The sequence below is a fragment of the Molossus molossus genome, unplaced genomic scaffold (genome assembly GCF_014108415.1).
Source record: "Molossus molossus isolate mMolMol1 unplaced genomic scaffold, mMolMol1.p scaffold_m16_p_10, whole genome shotgun sequence".
NCBI lineage: Eukaryota > Metazoa > Chordata > Mammalia > Chiroptera > Molossidae > Molossus > Molossus molossus.
Window position 1 is genome coordinate 3,675,896 of NW_023425345.1, and position 21,873 is coordinate 3,697,768.

At 38.4% G+C, this 21,873-nt stretch overlaps 1 protein-coding gene across 15 annotated transcripts in view; it reads right to left on the reverse strand.

The window, feature by feature from the left end:
• The window catches only part of TNRC6B (trinucleotide repeat containing adaptor 6B), a 281,369-nt gene that overhangs the window by 34,730 nt on the left and 224,766 nt on the right, over positions 1–21,873 (reverse strand). For 14 of the 15 annotated variants that reach the window (XM_036252307.1, XM_036252301.1, XM_036252298.1 and 11 more), the window contains 4 exons: positions 20,212–20,286; positions 19,064–19,109; positions 17,589–17,737; positions 11,342–11,467 (listed from right to left, as the gene is read on the reverse strand). In XM_036252307.1, coding sequence (XP_036108200.1) covers positions 11,342–11,467; positions 17,589–17,737; positions 19,064–19,109; positions 20,212–20,286 — 396 coding nt within the window. Of the gene's footprint in view, positions 1–11,341; positions 11,468–16,315; positions 16,487–17,588; positions 17,738–19,063; positions 19,110–20,211; positions 20,287–21,873 lie in introns of all 15 variants that reach the window. The other variant, XM_036252308.1, reaches the window with a different exon arrangement.

The window sequence follows — 21,873 nt, forward strand, 5'->3', positions numbered from 1 at the left end:
GATGCCAAGGACAACAAAATTAATCCCTCTTCCATGAGTGGCAAGTAGCACACTGGTTAAGATTTTAGGTCTAGAGGTAGACTGCATGGGTCTGCCATTTCTTAGGTGTGTGACTCAGGGCAAGTTATTCATTTAACCTTTCTGAGCTCCATTTTCCTATCTCCAAAATTGGAATAATAATATTGACTTCTGTGATTGAGAATTTTATCAGTTAATCCACATCAAATCTTTAGAAATGGACCCCATAAATGTTCTTATTCCACAGGATGGTTTTCCAAATGTCTAGAGACAATGACTACAGCTCTCTTGCATCTCATCTTTGGGCTAAGTATGATCAGCGTTTTCACCTGTATCTCATTAAATATCTCAATGTAGAGTCCAGAGGAGAAAGCTATCTTTCCTAGAATAGTCTAGTACTGAGTAGACCTGGCCATAACTAACCCTTCTATTAAAAGCTATGCTTTTATTAACAATGCCTAAGAGCTCAGTTTCTCTGATGACTGCATCATAACTGCCAATTCACACACTAAACTTATTGTCAATTAAAATCTACAATATTTAAAAACTAAAAATAAAATCTACAATATTTTAAAATATGTTTTGCTCCCCTATGTAGTATTTAAGCAGCTGGGTTTTAAAATTTTACTAATTTATGCTTTTATCTTAGAACCTTACATTTATCTTTATGTGCACGGCACACAGTAGATGCTTGAAAAATACCTATTAAGTGAATATTATATTTGAACTTATTAACAGTCACTCCATCAAATTCTTTTATTCTACTTATTCCTAGTCTTTCCCCGATCCAGTCATTGAAGAGAATGTTGAACTTGACAGAGCTGAGGATAATCTAGTACCATGCCACTAAAAACTCCCTTCCAACCTGAAACTGATCAGCCTGGGAATAGTCAATCACTTACTGATTCACACAACTGTTTCAGCATTTAGCCTATATTTTCCCATCTTGTCTAAAACAAAGAGATAGCTTGCCAAATGGCTTGTCAAAACAGAGATACAACTGTATTGTTCTTATAATCCCCCCCAAAATTTTTTTAAATTCTCACCCGAGGACATTTTTTGCATTTATCTTCAGACAGAGCGGGGGTGTGGGGGGGAGACACACACACATCAATGTGAAAGAGACACATCAAGTGGTCGCCACCCACCGACCCCAACTGGGGCCAGGAACAAACCGCAACCGAGGCACGTGCTCCTAGTGGGAACTGAAGCCCTGGGACTCTCTGGTCCACAGGCTGATGCTCTAACCGCTGAGCCAAACCAGCCAGGGCAGCAAGCTCTGATTCTTTTGTTTTGTTTTGTTTTCTTTTGGTATGTGCCCCTAGTGGGAACCAAACCCTGGACTCTCTGGTCCGCAGGCTGACGTTCCAAACGCTGAACCAAACCGGCCAGGGCAGCAAGCTATGATTCTTGATTCCTATTTACAGGTGCTCAAAATCCATCTTATAATCTAGTCCAGAATCCTGCCTGGAATTGGCATAAGGTCTTTAAGCAACTTTCCTTATTCTTTCAAAAATTGTTTTAAACTTTCCCCTCCTTTTTTCATTTACTTGTAGGGCAGAGGTGGGTCTTTCCCATTTCTGAGCTGAGTCTCCACAGAGGGGCACCCACATTTATCACAATCACAACACTCCAGGCCTCTTTCCCTTTCCTGTTAGCAAGTCTACAAGGAGAACTGCCCTGTTCCAGTTACTGAGGGTTAAGGCTGGAATTCAGTATTAGAAAGCTCACATTCTTCAGTATCAGCTTTCACAGTAGTAAAAGGGATATTTTGGCCCCCATGTACCTTCTTCTGTGTTAAAATTTAGGATTTGGGCAGCAAAGAGAGGTTGTCATTAAACACTCCCTGAAGACCCCTGGCATTCTTCCAAGATCACAGATAGGGTTCTGCAATTCTTTTCACAAATTCTTTCTCTGCTGTAGAATTTACATTCCCTAATTTAAGGAATCTTAACCCTTTTGGTCGAACATTCTTGTTCGTGATAGAGACAACAAAAGCAGTAAAAATTTTATTTCCACATAATCAATTACCATTATATAATAGTCCAAATCATTTCCTTTCCCAGTCACCAAACCAAACTCTAAAGGCTCTTTTTAATTTGCTTACTTTTTTGCAACTCTCAGCTTATTTTGTTCTAATCCCCCAACTTGGATTCTTACACATATTCATCCTTGCTTGCATACCCTTACTTTCCATCTTTTGAAAATGCCCTCTGAAGGAGTGAGTCATCAGAAAGCTTTCAGCAGGAGATCCACTGGGTCTTCCCATTGTCTCTTTAGCATCATAAAGTTAAATTCATCGGTTTCCTTATACTTTTGAGTCACAGACTCTGTCACATTCTCAAGAATATCTTCTTATCTTTTGATACTTTCTAATCTAGAAACATCTAAGTTCAGGTTTCTTATACTTGGCTCACTAACTCATTTTCTTCTAGGATCTCAATTGCTTTCACTTAACCTATCAATTCTATCATTTTGGAATGATTTTAAAGCAATAGTTCTCCCACCTGTTTCCTCTCTATCCTCTCAGAGATGATGATGAGTGTTGTCAACTAATTAAAAAAATTATTTTATTTTTTTTAAGTGTCAGACCATTAGCACATGTGAGCACACCAGTACTGTACATTTTTGCCTCTGTACCAGTTTTATGGCCAGCACAGGGGACACAATTTCCCCCAAAGAACAACTCTTCTTCATCTCTCCTTTGAGTTCACCCAAATGGTCACCAGTGTGACAACTTACTGTCTCTGACATAGTTCTAATCTCACCACATTACAATTTTTTTGTGGAGTGGGGGAAGGACTAAAAGTGTAAAAATATGCTACACTATCTATCAACACTATATTCCAAACTGGAGTTTTAGTCCACTATACCTCAGTGACCCATGAAATCATATTTACTACGTTCAGTGTGCATCTTCCATTTAATTTAGCAACTGTACTGGGTTGAACAGTGCTTCCCCAAAAACTCACGCCGACTTGGAACCTCATATTGTGAACTTATTTGGAATAGGATCTTTGCAGATCAAGTTTAGAATGAGGTTATACTAGATTAGAATGGGCCCTAATCCAAAGACTGATATCCTTATAAGAAGAGGGCGATTTGGACATAGAAACAGAGAAAGTCATGTGAAGACAGAGATGGGTAGAAGAACACCATGTGAGTATGGAGGCAGAGACTGGAGTGATAAATTTATAAACTAAGGAACACCAAAGACTGCCAGCAGTCAGTAGAAGCTAGAAGAGTATGGAATAGATTCTCTTTAACAGCCTCCACTAGGGGTCAACCCTGATGACACTGGTTTTAGGACTTCTAGCCACCGTAACTGTGAGAGAATATATTTCTGTTGTTTCAAGTTACCTACTTTGTGGTAACTTATTGTGGTAGTTTCCAGGAAAGAAACTAATATAACTGTTTGCAAACCTGTGCTGTCCATTGTCAACCACTAGTCTCATGTGGCTATTGAGAACTTGAAACAGGGCTAATCTAAGGAGAGATGTGCTTTAAGTGTAAAATACATACTGGATTAGACTTGGTATTGAGAAAAAGTAAAAATTTCCAAGCATTGACTACTAGTTGAAATAATAATTTAGCTATATTGAGTTAAAGAAAATAATATATTATTAAAATTAATTTCACTTACTTTTTTTTTTTATCCTCACCCGAGGACACTTTCTCATTTTTTTAGATAGAGTGGGAGGGAGAGAGAAGAAGAAAGGGAGAGAAACATCGACGAAAGGTACACATCGAGTAGCCGCCACCCGCATGACCCAACCAGGGCTGGGGACAAACTGCAACTGAAGTACATGCCCTCAGCGGGAACTGAACCTGGGTCTCTCTGGACCGCAGGCCGATGCTCTAACCACTGAAACAAACTGGCCAGGGCTCACTTACTTTTTTTCTTATTTTTTAAAACTTCATGAGAGCCCTGACCGGTTTGGCTCAGCGGTTAGAGCGTCGGCCCACAGTCCACAGAGTCCCGGGTTCGGTTCCCGCTTAGGGCGGCGTACCTCGGTTGTAGTTTGTCCATGGCCCCGGTTGGGGTGGTGTGGGTAGCAACCAGTCGATGTGTCTCTCTCTCTCTCTCTCTCTCTCCCTCCTGCTGTATCTGAAGATGAATGCAAAAAAAAAGTCCTCGGGTACGGATAAAAAATAAATAAATAAAACTTCATGAGATTTTGCCCTGGCCAAATGAGATTTTTGGTTTGGCTCAGCTGTTAGTGTGTCGGCCTGTGGAGCAAAGGGTTGTGGGTTTGATTCCGGTCAAGGGCATGTACTTCGGTTGTGATTCAATCCCCGGCCATGGTTGGGGTCGTGTGTGGTGGCAACCAATCAACATGTCTCTCTCATGTTGATGTTTCTCTCTCTCTTTCTCTTCCTTCCTCCCTCCGTCCCTCTCATTGTATCTGAAAATCAATAAAAAAGTGTCCTCAGGTGGGGGTTAAAAAAAATGTCATGAGATTTTATTAAATAAAAAAGTTTTTAATCCTCACCTAGGATATGTTCATTGATTTTTAGAGAGAGAGAAACATCAATCGGTTGCCCCCTGTAGGCATCCCAACCAGAGATTGAACCTGCAACCTAGGTATGTGCCCCGACTGGGAATCGAACCCGTAACCCTTTTGGTATATGAGATGACAGCTCCAATCAACTGAGCAACCTGGCTGGGGCTCTTTTTATCTTTTTTTAATGTGGCTACTAAGAACTTTAAATTACATTATGTGGCTCATTTATATTTCTATCGGACAGTGCTACTTTAGGCCATCAGCATTGTTTTTAACTCCTTTTCCAATGTTTTCTTCTATGATCCATGGGAAATCTCCTCTGCTTGTTTCCCAATCTGCTGGCTTCCAAATTAAATAGCCATTGTCTGAAATTTCATTTCTCCCCACTTCTTCATTCAGCTTTAAAAGCTCTACTGAACAAATGAGCTGGTCTCCTGATCAACACATTTCTCTTGAGAATGTATGCCATCCCTTCCTTGCCAAGAGCTCATTATTCCTTCCCCTTACTATTTCTACTACTCAAAATGAGTGAAAGAAACAACCATTCCAAGTAAAACATGCTCATGACATAACAGTAACCCAGAGAAATTCATCCTAGGAGAGAAATATACAAATATTCACAGCAGCACTCCCCATAATAGTAAAAATCTGGAAAGTGACCAAATGTCTATTGATGGTAAAATTGGTAAACAAATGATAGTGTATTCATGCAATGAAATACTATAGGAACCTTAACTGCCCAAATTAACATGGGAAAATCACAGGAACATTACCAAATTTTAAAAAGTCAGAAAAGGCTATATACTGTATGGTTTTATTACATAAAGTGCAAAAAAGGCAAAATGAAACAATATATTTTTAAAAGATACACAGATGAGATACAGAAAGACTACAAAGTAAAGAAATGCTAACAAAAGTTATTTTCATTTTATTTATTTTTATCCTCACCTGAGGATATTTGTGTGTGTGCGTGTATTTATTTTCAGATAGAGTGGGAGGGAGGGAGGAAGAGAGAGAGAAACATCAATGTGAGAGAGACACATTGAGTGGCGGCCACCCACACAACCCCAACCGGGGCCAGGGACAAAGTGCAAGCAAGGTATGGCACGTGCCCTTAGTGGGAACCAAACCCGGATTCTCTAGTCAGCAGGTTGATGCTCTAACTGCTGGGCCAAACTGGCTTGGGCCTAAGTTATTTCTATAATTTAATTTAAATGTCAGTACCTCGTATGTTCCACAAGTTGACAGTTACAAAGACTATAAAGGTTACACTTTGAGGACTTCCTATCTAGCTTTGCTCAATCTCTCCCTTCTTCATATTGCACATGTACTATACTTTTCTGATGAATACAGAAGGATCATAGAGAAGCACTACTAAGCTTCTGGAAAATGGTTATTTGTACCTGGGTTGCAGAGTGATTAAAGTGCAGGTTTGCACATTCCCATAGCAGGGAGTTAATTATTCTGGCTTAAAAGCCATAAATCTCCAGCTGGGTTGGAGAAAGTGAAAATCTAGTTGGAGCCAATATGGCAGTTAATGAAGCAGTGCAGGTGCAAAATGACAGCAATTTAAAAGCAAGACAAAAGCCTGCTAGACTATGTTACTTTCTGAATATTTGAATAAGAATAAAAAAGGCAAGGTAGAAAAACCCAAGGCCTGGAACATTTGTAGTAACAAATCTTTTTTTTTTTAATCCTCGTCCGAGGATATTTTTCCATTTTACCTTCAGATAGAGCAAGAGGGTGGGAGAGGGGAAAAGACAGAGAGAGAGAGAGAAATATAATGTGAGAGAGACAGATCAATTGGTTGCCTCCCGCACCATCCCAACTGGGGCCGGGGATGAACCAAAATCGAGGTACATGCCCTTGGTTGGAATCGAACCCGGGACTCTTTGATCTGCAGGCCAACACTCTAACTGCTGAGCCAAACCGGCCACGGCTGTAGTAACAAATCTTAAAGATTAGTTTTGATGTCTTCTTTCTACATTTACATTAAATATTGACTGCCCCTATTAAATAGTCAACATGGATGTAAATTTTAAAATATTTATTAAAAAATTTAAATGTTTATGTGCTTTGACCCAGGAATTTCATTCTGGGCAACTAAATTTAGAAATAATGTGGGCAAAGTTCTATGTATAAGGATTTCTCTATAGCATTACTTCTAACAACAAAGTCTGAAAAGGAGATTGTGTATAAATAATCTCTATCACTATAGCTGGGTGGGTGGGTAGGGGTTTCTGGAAGAATTTTTTTCTCTATATCCAAACTTTCAGTGTGGCTATTATATAGTTATTACGTTTTTGAAAAAATCTATACATCTATATTTACCCAATTGCTTTGTTTTTAAAATGTAAAAATGTCAGGAAAAAAAGAATATTCTGTCCTCATTATGCATTATATAAATGTTAACCCCATTTTTCTAAATAAACAAATTTAAAAATTATAGAACACAAGTACTTTTCTTTTCCAAGTAGAACAGATACTTTGGTCATAACAATATGTGAAGCCCTTACATTTCTTAGACTAAGTTAATTGTGCTTTCCCAGCAATTCAATTTTCTAAATCATTCAGAAATACATCTTCCCATGACTTGACATAAATTTACTGAGCTCAAAATGTATGCTCGGAGGAGGGTTGTGATGGGTGGGAGGCGAGTAATGGTGGTGGTGGTGGTGTACTGTACATAGTCTGGCCTGGGAAAACCTCTCTGATAAGGGGACACTGAAGCGGAGATTCAAAGGAAATAAAGATGAAGTCATGTAGCAATTTGGGAGAAAAGCAAGCCAGGAGCATGCTCAGTGCACTGGGGCCAGTTGGCAGGAGAGGACTAAACAAATAGGAGAGTGGGGGGTAGGGATATCACCAAGAGCTTCAAAGACCCCAGTTAAGAGTTGGCTTTGTGCCTGGCTGGTGTGGCTCTGGTTGAGCATCGACCCATGCACCAAGAGGTTGCCGGTTCGATTGCCAGTCAGGGCACATGCTCAGGTCGTGGGCCAAATCCCCACTGGGGGGCATGCAGGAGGCAGCCAGTTGATGTTCTCTGTCATCAATGTTTCTTTCTCTCCTTCTCCCTTCCTCTCTCTCTAAAATCAATAAAGAAAAAAAAAAAAGACTTGGCTCTGTGTTCTCAGTGAGAGTGAGAATGAGAGAGAGAGTCACAAGACGATTCCCAAATAACTTGATTTACCTTAACTTTCTACATTAATAAAAATGTTCTATATCTGTATTGTCCACATCATAGCCACTAACTAGTTGTGGCTATTTAAATTAATTAAAATTAAAAATTCAGTACGGCCCAGCGGTGTGGCTCAGTGACTGAGCATCAATCTATGTACCAAGAGGTCACCAGTTCGATTCCTGATCAGGGCACATTCCCTGGTTGTGGGCCTGATCCCCAGTGGGGACATGCAGGCAGCGGCCAGTCTCATCAATGTTTCTCTCTTCCTCTCACTTCCTCCCTCTCTGAAATCAATTAAGGATAAGGAAAAAAAAAAAAAAAAAATCAGTTCTGCCCTGGTTGGTTTGGCTCAGCAGTTAGAGTGTTGGCCTGCGGACCAGAGAGACCTAGGTTCGGTTCCCGCTAAGGGAACTTACCTCGGTTGCAGTTTGTTCCCGGCCCTGGTTGGGGTTGTGCAGGAAGCAACCAATTGATGTGTCTCTCTTGCATCGATGTTTTTCTTTCTTTCTTTCTCTCTCTCTCTCTCCTGCCTACTCTGTCTGAAGATAAATGGAAAAGTATTCTTAGGTGAGGGTTAAAAAAAAAAAGACTTCATAAGGACCTTTTTGCTAGAGTATATACTTTGTTGAGTCCCTAATACAAACTGCTATGTTTTTTTTCCCTTAATACCATTGAATATTCCCCAGAGAAAAGTATCTCCAGTGATTGTTACCTACCTATTTCATGCCTAATGTCTGGTGAGGTACATCAGGGCCATTGTATTAAATTTAGGATACAAAATACGATCCCTGTTAAAGAGTGAGCAAAAATGGTAATGCAAAATAAAGGCAATTTTTATTATGACTGGACAGAGACTAAATGTTTACTTGTCATTTATTATTTGTACTGGAAAATAAGAAAAGAGATAAATAAGAAATAAAAAATAATTCAATGGTTCAAAAAAGAAGGGTGACTGACTGTGTCAAATGCTACTGATACACAGAGTAAGAAAAAACTGGAGAATAGACCTTTGTATTCCACAACACAAAGATCACTGGTGACTTTCACAAGGTCTTAATTCCCACTGTCACTGAACTCCTAGACTCCTGTACTAGCCTCATGACCGAACTCCTTTGCTCCAGTTATTCTGTCATTCAAACATGGCCTTTATATTACTGTTAGTGTTATCTTTGTAAAACATAAATTTTCCTACAATGCCACTCAGTTAAAAAATCTTGCCCAATGATACAGCAGTAGCAGCCACACTTTAGGGTACACATCAAAATCATCTGAGGATTAATAGACCCAAGGTTCTATCTCAATATACTGGGGGAGACCTTGGAACTCAATTATTTTTAAGTAATAGCTCAAATAATGGTTATAAACCATGCAGACCAAAGGACAAAGTCCAAACTCCTTAGCAAGGCAAACAAACCTTTTCCAAATTAGTCCCAAACTTCCTGACTAGTTTATTCCTATTCCACTCTAGACAGCATCTATATGCTTCAAACTAATTGTTCAAATTAAATGCATTTCCCACAGATTGGTACAGCCACTATGGAAAAACAATATGGTGTTACCTCAAAAAAAATTTAAAAATTGAACTGCCATTTGACCCAGTAATCCCACTTCTAGGAATATACCTAAGAAGCTTGAAAAACCAATCAGAAAGAATATATGTACCCCCATGTTCACAGTAGCACTATTTACAATAGCTAAGATCTGGAAACAGCCCAAATGTCCATCAGTAGACAAATGGATAAAAAAGCTGTGGTACATATACACAATGGAGTACTATGCAGCTGTAAGAAAGAAAGATCTCCTTTGAGACAACATGGAGGGACCTGGAAAGTATTATCCTAAGCAAAACAAGCCAAGCAGAAAAGACAAATATCACATGATCTCACTTATTTGTGGAATATAATGAACATAACAGTCTGAGGAACAGGGTAGTCCCAGAGATGTGGAAGTGGGGTACAGACTGAATCCCCAGAAGAGGGGGTGGTGGGGGAGAGATAAACGACAGAACTTATATACATATATGCATGAACAATGGACCTGGACAACAAAGCTGGGGACAGGGCAGGGAGGGAGGGGGAGGCGGGAATCAGTGGGGGAAAAAGGAGAAACATCTGTAACAAAAATAAATAAAATAATTTAAAAAAATTAAATGCATTTCCCCGAACGTGCCGTCTTCTTCCAGATATTACTGCCTCTTGCACAAGCTGCTCCTGCTGCCTAGAAGACACCTTTAATCTGGCTGTGCCCAGCAAACTCTGACTCATGCTCAAGACCCAGCTTACCTGTCACTGATAGAGTGAGGCCATGCCCAGCTCCCCAGACTCTGTTAAGCATTTCTATACAACATTTATTACACAATTTGCTGACTCTTCTTCTATCACTGCTACCAACTCCAAGGAGGCAGTGAAAGAAGAAATGGCATTTTCTTCATCTGTGCATTGTCAACACACTACCTGGCACACTGCAGACATTCAGTAAGCATGGACGACTGCTGATTTGATACTAAGGCATACCGGAAAGTGCTCCAAGAGTTAAGATGCTGTCACTGTAAGTACTAAGAAAGTCAGGAACAGGTATGTCTGGAGGACATACCACAACCTGGGACTTGAAGTATAACTAAAACTTAGAGAGTGTGACGGGGAAGAAAGACACTAAGAGGAATCCTAGACAGGACCATGAAGATGGGAGTTGGGGGACACACAATGAACATTTCTCCCTTTACTAAGACAGATGTGGATTCAATGTCAAAAACAGAATTTGAAATCTATAAAGTATGGTTTCAAGTAATTATTTTAAGCTTCTGTGTTAAAAGACATTTCAAAAAACGAAATAAACCTGACCCTTTACAACCTGTTGGCTGGATCTAATAAGTGCCCCACCCCTTTTTATAGGATGGAACTCAAAGCTCTTGCTCTTACTTAGTTCATTAAAATAACATTGTAGGGAGACTAAGGTCACACAATCTTTACACAAGCTTATCAGCTTTTACTTGCTCCTGGACTCATTTTCTGACAAAGAAGTATGAGAAACGGTATGTGGTAGATTGGCACAAATCTCTCATCTATACCCCCCAAATTTATTCCATATCTCCTACTAAGAAGTGGACCTAAAAGGTTCCCAAAGACTGTGTCTTACAGAGCTGCTCCATGAGTAAGTCCCTGCAACTACTTTAGTTTTAAAACTCCCCCCAGAGCACCTAATCTGTATTTTAGCAAACAGCTCCTTAAAAATTTTCAGAATAACCAGAACCTGACAATTCTCTGGTTCATCTGTGGGTGAATCCTGGAGGGCAACCAACTTTTGAATGCTGACATAACTGAATGCTGGCACAACAGAATTTATAAAGTAGTTTTAAACATATGCAATTAAAAAAGCCAATACAATATTAGAAAAATATATAAGTGTAAAAGGAATATAACCATAATGTTTTTTATGCAAGAACATCTACTTTGTATACACAATACAATAAAAGAGTAAGATTTGATATTTTGTTTTAAATATCTTGACATCCTTGGCATTTGAATTTTTCAAATTTAAAACTACTATCATTCCTTTTATTCTCACGAAACCAATTAGTTAACTGGTAACCACCTGAATGGGATTAACTTTTGAATAGTGGAAACACACAATTGCTTACCTGGGGGGAAATAAACTGGGGAGGCACTTGCGCCCGGAGACTAGGAGAAGAATTTAATGGCTGCACTGGTGTGTGCATACCTCTCGATTGTGCTGTGCTATTTCCAAACAAACCATGATTGCCACCCTGAAAACATAATGTAACAGTAAGGCTTTCTGTTAATATAAGAACATGCAAATAAGAAACTGTTTAGGTTTTCCGTCCCTCAGAAGAATCTTATCTTGTGTTTCATGGAATCACAGAATTTTATACCTGAAAAGTTCCTGATTTTGGAATGCTCTGGAATATTACTCGAATTCAATCATGGGAATATCATGACACCTTTGTAGTCTGATTAACTCTATAAACCAAAAGGCTAAATTTAGTCAAATGTTAGAGAAGGCATTCTTTCTTTCTTTTTTTTTTTTTTTGTAATTGAAAAGTATGGGCCATAAAAGATTTAGTTCAACTTTCTTTAAAACTGGATTTACCAAATTTATTCTCAAGTCTTACAATCTGAGATACAACTTGAAAGGCATCTGGGTAAAAATGCAGGCTTATGAATAATATCATTGCAAAACAACATGATACTAGTTCTCCGCATCAGTTAGTTCAATTATAAAATAAATCAGCGCCACCCAATTATGAGCCTAGCTCTATGAGAACCCTACTCCAGATCTGAAGACCCTTCCCTATCTTGGGTCTGCTTTGTCCATTATTTGCTAGATAAGGAAATCTGAATCAATCACAGACCAAGCTTAAAAGAATGGGAAAAAAAGAAAAATCATTACAAGGACAACAAAACAAACATTACTCACTTGTAACTTCTCATTCAGATGTATGACTATTTGTCTAGTTTACTCTTTTTAATTTTTTTTGTATATGCCCCTAACGGCAACCAAACCCGGGACTCTCTGGTCCGCAGGCCAATGCTCCAACCGCTGAGCCAAACTGGCCAGGGCTATTAGTCTAGTTCAAAACAAACAAATAACTCCCTGGTTTCTGGAGGACAAACTCACTGGAGTACTTTTTAGACTATTCCAAAGAGCTACAAAGAAAGCAGGGCTATATGAACCTTCCTTTCTGAGAAAAGTCCTTCAGCAAAGACACCATATATGATACTTGACACTGTTCCCTCTAACTGAGGTAGTTTTCTACAACTTCACTTGGCATCATCAAGGCTCAGCTTAGGACTCATCCTCATCAAGAAAGTTTTCTTCAAAATCTTCCTCATTTCACATTCAAGTTAACTAAGCCCACCTCTATGTTCTCAAAACACTTTAAAACTCTCTGATAACATCCATCATCAAATCATATTTTAGTTATTGTCCATTCAGTCTTTCCACCACCAGACCAGCTTAGTACTTCCTTCTTTGTATTCTTAGAGCTCAATAAAACCCTGGTCTGTAGGATGAGCCCATCATTTGCAAACATCCACAACCCATCAATTTCATATACTTGACAACATCTCGGAACATTGTCAGTGAAGACAGCTACACCATTGCTTATACCAAGCATGTGTACAACTAACTGAAGGCACCACTCCCACCTTAACTCTGGAATCATGAGGATAAGATATTTTAAAGAATTTTGTAACGGCACCATTAAGTTCTAGAACATTAAAGACATTTTGATGGCTTAATGCTTCAAAAGTAGATTAAGGAACTGTTACAGGGAAATCAATAAACTTAAAAGCATTGAAATAAAAATGATTATGAATATAAAAGTAGAAATGGCAATAAAAATATTTGTGTATATCTCAAAAGAAACTCAAAGATCCACCATGAATTTTCAATCTCCCAAAGGGCTGTTTAAACATGAAAGGACCTTTAATTTTAAAAACTCAAATATCTCTGCTTTTCCTGTCTTACTAATAAAACTGTCACCCTAAGGTGATCATGGTAGTCAGTAGCTTAGCTACTAATCATTCCCAGGAAAATAGGAAACACATATTTTGCTAAGAATATTCTGCAAAGTCAGGATGGCTCAGTGGTCTAAGGTGTAATATGCAGAATATTTTGCCACGATTGTTCTCACACTTTACTATCAAATTAATAATCTTGTTATTAAATGTTAATTATTCATGGACTGGTCCTTAAATGATGGGGTTTCTCACTGCTCAAATCCTTGCCATATTCCATGCTTTGACAAGTCCAAAACTTCTTAGTGAGGGTCATTTTAAATTTCAATCTCTCTTTTGGTAAGAAGTATTAAAAGAAACTTGCTGTTTTTAGTCTTTGTAAAATCAAGCCCTACTTTCCTATTCCCAGTAGAGAGATTCTACCCCACTTCCACCAAAGATTTTAAGTTTTCATTATCAATGGTCTCTAAAGCCATACCAAGCACTCAGACATATCTGATGTGGTTACTATTTTAGAGAAGTCAACAGTATTCTATCAAAAAATATCTTCTCTATTTTTTCTCTTCTGTGTTTTTTTTATATGGAACCTTGGCTTTAGAAGCTGGTCATTTTCTTGGCTCAGAAGTAGCCCAGCAATGGATTTAGTGGCAATCATACAGGTAGTCTTTTTTTTGTCGTTGTTAATCCTTACCCGAGGATATTTGTCTTTCTTTCTTTCTTTTTAATCCTTACCCAAGGACATTTTTTCGTTTTTTGTTCAGATAGAGTGGGAGGGAGAGAAAGGGGGAGGGGAAGAGAGAGAGACAGAGAGGGAGAGAGAGAGAGAGAGAGAGAGAAACATTGACGTGAATGACATTTTTGAATTTAACTTCAGATAGAATGGGAGGGAGAGAGGGAGGAAGAAAGAGAGAAACATCGATGTGAGAGAGAGACATCGAGTGGCTGCCACCCACATGACCCAACCAGGGCTAGGGACAAACTGCAACCGAGGTACGTGCCCTTAGTGGGAACTGAACCGGGGTCTCTCTGGATTGCAAGCCGACGCTCCAACCGCCGAGCCAAACCGGCCAGGGCTCTTTTTTTAATTATCTTTATTAATTTATTTTTGTTACAGATGTTTTTCCTTTTTTCCCCACTGACAACCTCCTCCCAATCTTCCCCCCACCTGCCCCGTCCTCTGCCTGAGGATATTTTTCCACAGGTTTTTTAGATAGAGTGGAAAGGAAGGAGGGAGAGAGAGAGAAAAACATCTATGTGAGAGAGATTGCCTCCCGCAGGACCTCAACCAAGGCCAAGGATTAAACCTGCAACCCAGGTATGTACCCCTGACCAGGAATCAAACCTGCGACCCTTCAGTCTGTGGGCTGATGCTCTAACTACTGAGCCGAACCAGCCAGGGCCAGGTCAAGTCTTTTAAAAAAAAAACTAAATTTAGAAATTAGGAAAATGGTCATCAAAAGATTGTACACGTTAATGGTGGTTTATCTGGCTATTTCTAAAGCTCTACTGTTATATATGAGGCTTTTATGACAACCAGAGTCCTAATAATTATTGGTAAAATTTGCCACAACTCTAGTGTTTAACATAGAAAGGTACATAAATTAAAGTTACCAAGCTGATTGAAATCTTCTGTGATTTAAATTTTAAATCTGAATAAAAAAACACTGTGAAAAAACCATGATTACATTTGGATAGAATACGTGTATCAACCTGGTTTATGATGGACTTTGTAGCATTCCCAGATCAAAAAGACAAGGAGGAATGACCTTTTCTTAGAATCCAGTGCACAGGTAGTTTGGGCCTGTTGCACTAAAGTTTATGTCTAACAACATTTGATAATCTTGTGATCCTGGAATCATGTTTATAATTACCATTAACCAAGAGTGTTCTGACTACATTATATTTTCTATATCTCGACCCAAAATAAAAGAGCCCCCCACCAAAAAAAAACAAACCACTCATGTAATTGTTTCTTCTAAGTTTATCTAAGTAATACATGTCCATGTCCTCTACAGAAACATTAAGAGAAAGAATGAAATATAAAGAAAAATAAAATTACCTATAACTCCCAATCCAGAAATAACCAATCTGAACACATGGATATAATATAATCCATTTTTTTAAAACAATTAAAAAGCATACAAAAATCTATATGCATCCCGAGGACTATGGTGCTAAGAGATGTTTTATATCATTTATAATGTGTGAAAGTTATCATGTGGAAACAAAATGAATGCAATTAGAAGTTCAATGTCCTTCCCTGACATCCTGAGGTGAAAGTCACAGTGACAAGTGCATGGTCACAGAACGATGACTAGGAAAATATTATTGTTGAAGTCACTGTCACAAAGGAATTATCTCCAAATTCTTGGTTTTCTCCACAAAAACTACAACAGAGCTCCTGCGGACAACAGACAAGAGGCCTGCTGTATCTTGCCAGTCCTGTGAAAGCGAGTGGGCATCACCATGCCAAGCTCTGTCAGTCTTGCTATGGCATGGCCCTTCCTCGGAGGTCTGACCCTAGGAATGGGGCTGCTCCAGGCTGTAGAAAACACTGCCATGTCTGAGCAGCATTCTCAAAGCTTAGTTATCTAATAAAGAAAGTTAACTTTCTCTGGGCAATTAACATATTTCAGTTAAAGACACTAAATTTTAAGATGCTGTAACCTTCAGATACTTACTCTTACTAGTTTTGTTGCTATTTTCCAATTAATTAGCAGGTTTCATTAAACTGAAAAGACCTCAAAGGTATTAGTACTTGACATTTTACCTAATGTTAAAAATGGCACAGATGTTGCTGAATTAGATGATAAAAGGTACCTATGTAGCCTCTTTAACATTTTCCTTAGGCAGTTCTTAGTTAACTAGAGAACAGGGGAGCCTCATCCCCAAATGTGAACTTAGGACCAAAAATGAGAAGACAAAAGAAACAGATTTAAAATAAAATCTATGTTGAGAAACATAAAAAGAGATGGGTTCTATGGGCTGAAAGAGCTAAAGCCTATACTTAATATCATTCTGTGCATTCAGTAATCAACAAATTTCCCAAGACAGACAAATAATGCAATAAACTGCAGACCAGGGCCAAGGCGAGGCCACATCCAAGTAGTTATAAATTTGAGAGGCCTCCTTACTTGTCTAGCAGCGAAGTTTTGGGGGTTGAGCCCTGTGCCGATTGCTCCAAGGCTGACGTTGGGTAGTGTGGAACCAGAGGGAGACAGCTTGTAGCTGGGAGAAGGGGAGAAGGGAGAGCAGGGAGCCTCATCCCCAAGGCACCCATCTTGATTGGAGAAAGGCAAAGTCAGCTGAAAAGTAGTAGTTAGCCAATCACAATGAGTGTTGGTTAGTGAAGCAACAGAATGCAAGAAGGGCAAAGAGAGAAAACACTAGGAACAAACAATGTTAGAGTGTATTAGCAATAAACCAGGACAGAATTTGGATCTGATAATAATCATCACACTTTGCCCAACAGACACCATCTGTCATCCTCTTTGATATAGATTTTTCTTATCCTCTAACTTAGTAACACATTCTGTTCTTTTGCACGAAGACAAAAATTGCCAGACATTTTATTTTTATGCATGTAATACTGATTACTCTTTGCAGCTGCTGAAATAAAAACCAAAGTAATCTTCTTGTGAATATGTTGCTGTCTGGCCCAACATCAATAGTGTCAAACATGTGCCAGATCTAAAAATTTTGGTTTTAACTTCTTTCTGAAGACCATGAACACTGCAAGTTGGTATTCAGAATCAAGGAATAATCTCCCATTAGAAATGTTAAAAATCAAAAGAAATGGGTATACATGACTTGTTTAAATCAGGTAGCTGAGAATTTTAAATTATACCACTGTAACTAAAGAGATCACTAGAGAAATGAAGAAAGATAAAAAAAAAAGAAAAGAAAAGAAAAGAAAAAGGACTATCTTAGAAACAGCAAAGGAGAAAGTTTTGGGTTCCCTTGACAGCTAGAAGGCAAGGCCTTAGGAGGCAGAGTATTTGCATAAGATCTCAAAATTTAATTTGCAACTGCACTAAAAGTAGCAGAAAAAATAATTAAAAATAAATTTGTCTCTAAAATTTCTTCTGCAGGTTGAGTTGCATTTCAGTTCCCTCACTATGTAAAGTCAGACAATGTCTCCCCTTCAAACTTCATAAAATTTTCCAAAACTTAGACCTTCTTCACAGTGGTCATATCCATATCCTAAAGACAGATGGTTCTAGCTCCTGCCTAATCACCTGTTGACATCAATTGTTTTCATATCACCATTTAAATCAGGTGATGTTTCTGTTTTGTTCATTAATTTAGTTCAGTAATTCTATGCTTCCTCCTGGAATTAATTATCAAAAGACAAAAAGAAACCAAAGTGGTTCTCATTGATTATCTTAAATAAAGGATTCAACTCACCTTCTCAAAATAAGGCCCACTATCTGTGGTTCCCATGTCTTTGGAATTAGGTGGACGGAACCCAGATCGATCCTTCCTCATGATATCATTAAAATCCCCGAGATTCATTGCTCGCTTGTCCACATCAAATTTTTTATCTGTAAGGCTCCCTGAAAGGTACCACAGAAGGAGTAAAAATTTCAAGAATTATTGTCTCCCTCATGACCAAGAGTGACCTGCCCCACTCTCCTCCCTGGGGTGCTGGATATATAAGACCAGAAGAACTCTCAAAGGTTCTGGCTGCTGCTGATCCTCCTTGGAACATATGTTGAGTTCTTTTTGCTTAATTAAAACAAAACAATACAAAACAAAAGCCCAACATGTATCCGTTGTAGTTTGTTTTCTATGGAAGACTGAAAGAGAATCTTAGGGTTAACTTGGTAAAACTCTGACTTAAAAAAATATTTAGACTGGTTATTGATATGCTTGATGAGTACATCTTGCTCATAAATTCAAATGTCCTCAGTAAGAGAATGTGTCTCTTGTTGCTATTATAGCATCTGTGAGAGATAAATGTTTGGGGTTATGAAATACAGTTATTAGGAATAAAAAGATCAAAGAGACATAACTGTTGCCTCTAAAATTTAGAGCTTGAATGCAGGAGATAGTGTGCCATATTACTTGTGCAATGTAATTTTGCAGGTGCAATGATTATTTCCACTATTCCTTCACAGCTCTATAAACTTGCTACTGTACACTGACACAATCAGTGGCCCGGGAAGCGTATTTCCTAGTTATTCTCATACATAAAATATCACAGATCAAAGACTATGTGTGTCCTTACTACCCAGGACTGTTTTATTTTCTTCTTGGTTTGATTTTTTTTTAAGTTCCTCAGGGTGAGCAAGAGCATCCTTTTGAAGATCCCACAGACAAAGGGCTGACCCTGTATCTGCCCCACTTGTAATGGGAGAGTTTATCAATAATGAAACATCCCAGGGCAGACTGGACTGGCAACCTGAGGCTCAGTCTGGCGGGGCCACAGACATATTTTGTTTGGCCACACACAGCATTTTAAAAAACCTGAATTAGTTTCCAATATTTAAAAATCAGGATATCAATATACATCTGAATTTCTTCTGGCCTTTCTTCAAAAACCAGAAGATCTGGCAAAGCTGAGCCTGAGCTCTTCCATGGCAACAACTATTAAGAGCCAAGCAAGGCTGATTCCTTTAGGTGGTACACACATTTTCCACAGCTAACCAGTGGCCTCCAAGTCCTGATTTCTTTTACTTGGCACACACCACTCATTTACATTACTTTCTTGGCCCTTGCAGTCATTTGAGTCTTCAAACCCTACCTAAGTGTCTGGCACGGTACCTTCCACAGAGTAAGGGCTCAATATGTATTGCACCCATCCCAACTCAAACTGAGCAGGTGATCCCAAAAGGATGTTGTTAACAATATCCCATTCGTACTAGTGGAGTGATACACACCTACAGACAAATCCATTTTGCTGCTTGGATTATCTTCAGTTTGACTCTGAAAAATAAAGAACAGTGAGGGAAAATTAAAGGTTTGAATTAAATGTTTGAATCAGAGAAGAAAGGCATTAATTCAAGGACAATAACACTTGGAATAAAAACAATAACACTTTTAATATGACTAATTTGAGTGCTGCTGGTGCTTATATTCCTAAATTCAATTTTCACATAAAACCAGCTTCAGTAAATGTACAGACAGAGCAATAGCTAAACAGCTGCTTGTAGAAATAAACCCCTGTCCTCAAGTTCCAGTCAGCTTAGGATCAAATTTCATGAGTGGCAGCCAAATGATGACAACTTCTTCTCATGACTTGTCAAGTCATCAAATCTTAAAGTGTGCAGCCAAGTCAAAGTCACTTGTCTTTTGGCAACCAGGAACAGGGTGTCCCCATGTTCCCAAGACATTAAAAAATTAGAAATTCTATAAGAATTCCCTATATAATTAATCACAAATTATTTATTATTTATTTGTTGTTGTTCATTCTTACCCAAGATTATTTTCCCCCGACTGATTTTTAGAGAAAGTGGAAGTGGGGAGAAGGGGGGGAGGAAGAGAGCAAGAGGGGGAGAGAGAGAAAGGGGGAGAGGGATGGAGGGAGAAGGGGAAAGTGGGGTAGAGCGACAGACACACATTGATTGGTTGCCTCCCACACGAGGGCCAAGGATCGAACCTGCAACCCAGGTACGTGCCCTTGACCAGGAACCAACCCCCAGACCTCTCAGTCTGATGTTCTATTCATTGAACCATAATGACCAGGGCAATTCTCTAGTTATTTTGCTGTTGTTGTCTTTTTAAAAATGATATTAAAACTGGTACAGTAGTCAGAAAAACTATATAAATTTTAAGTGCTGGCCATGTTTCTTCCAAGCTGCCTAAAGAAAAGGACTACACGTTTTAAAAACACATAACCTTTAAATATTGGAGTACTTCATTAAAAGAACAGAGAACAAATCTAATCCAAACAAATTTAACCCAAATCAGGAACATTGTTTAACCAGTTTCTAAATCTGTAATTTTGTACTATATGTGGCAGTGGTCTAAAATTTGTACTAAAATTAAAAGTCAGGATACACTACACACAGGAAAAAATAAAACTTACCAGCAATCCCATATTTGAAAACTGTTTGGCAAGAGGATTCATCCATGAATCACTGTTTCCTCCTTTTACTGCACACTACAGAAATGAAATATATAACCTCAGAACCAGAATTTTTTTTCAACTTCATATCTGCATTACAAAGTACTGATTGAAAATGTAGAATCAAGAGTTCACCTTTTTGAACACTAATTATTCCTCTTTAACTATGTTTATTTTGATATTTTATATATTAGTCTAAAAGAGCAATAAGCCTTAGATATATCAATGTTTTCATTCTTATTGTCACACTGAATTAAAAGTAACTGGGAAAATATAGTCAATATCAGATTTTCGAAATTATACTGTTTGCATGCTAGCACGTTCCCTTTTAGTATCTCCTTGTAACCCAAGCTAGTTGGTATTAGGACAAAACAAAAGTTTGATGCTCGTGCATGAAGCCTAATTAAACAGGTCATTATTCTCTGTGTGGATACAATGAGGAACTCATCCATGAAGTACTTTTCATCTGTTTGCTTCACAGTATAAAAGATATGGGTCTCCAATGAGAAAGAAGCCTAGCAGACGACATCACTGATCTTGCTGCAAAATAAGGCCGACGTGGGTTTTTGTTTGTTTCTTAATGGGACAAGCTAGTTTCTCCCCTGAAGACACTTACCACCAGCTCCACTTTTACTTCTATGGAGAAAGCAGGTGGAACAGTGATGGGGACTTATAGGGGGGAGGGGTTATGTGATGGGGCTTTGTACACTTGCACATTCTACAGTTAAAAAGTTCTGTTTGTGTTCTGATGTGATAGTTGTCATATCAATTTTATTGTTCTTGAAAGCAATAAGGTACTTAAGTTCAGTTACATATTTTAAGATAAAAAAAAAAAACCCTCAATGGAGGGACGGGAGAATTGGTAGTTATTGTTTAATGGGTACAAAGAGTTTGTTCTGCAAGATAAAGAGTTTTGTGGATAGATGGTGGTGATGGCAGCAATTTTAATGCCACTGAACTGTACACTTAAAAGGTTTAGTAAATTTTATGTTAATTGTATTTGAGGCCTTCAATATGAAAAGTCAGAATCGTTAGTCACATGGAGTAAAAACATTTAATTCGCTACGAACTTTTAATTAATTAATTTTTTAAAAGAATTTTTGATTTTTACTGAGAGGGAGGAGGGGAGAGAGAAACATGGATGTGAGAGCAAAACATCAATTGGCTGCCTCCGGCATGCCCCCCATCAGAGATTGACCCCTGACTGGGAATCAAACCAGTAACCCTTCAGTAGCACGGGATGACACCCAACCAACTGAGCCACACCGGCCAGGGATAATTTCCTGTTAACTTAGTTAAATCTTGGTGATTACCTGAGTGGGCTAGTACTTTGCACTCAGTTGTTTCCCTTCAATCAGCAGTCTTCTGAAATGTTTTTAAATTTGGTCTCATTGTTAATTTGTAAATAACAATATACTCAAGTTACAGCATACTCAACAATATGAGAGTACAAAAATGCTGAATCAGTTTTCCTTTTCTGACCAGAGTAAGAAAATACAAGTCCTTAAACAGGAAATACTGTAAATGGATACTTAAACAAAATGTCTAATAGCAACAACCTGTATTCTTATGCGATAAAAGTTATTATATGAAGAACAAAATTAATATCCTGTAGGCAAAAGG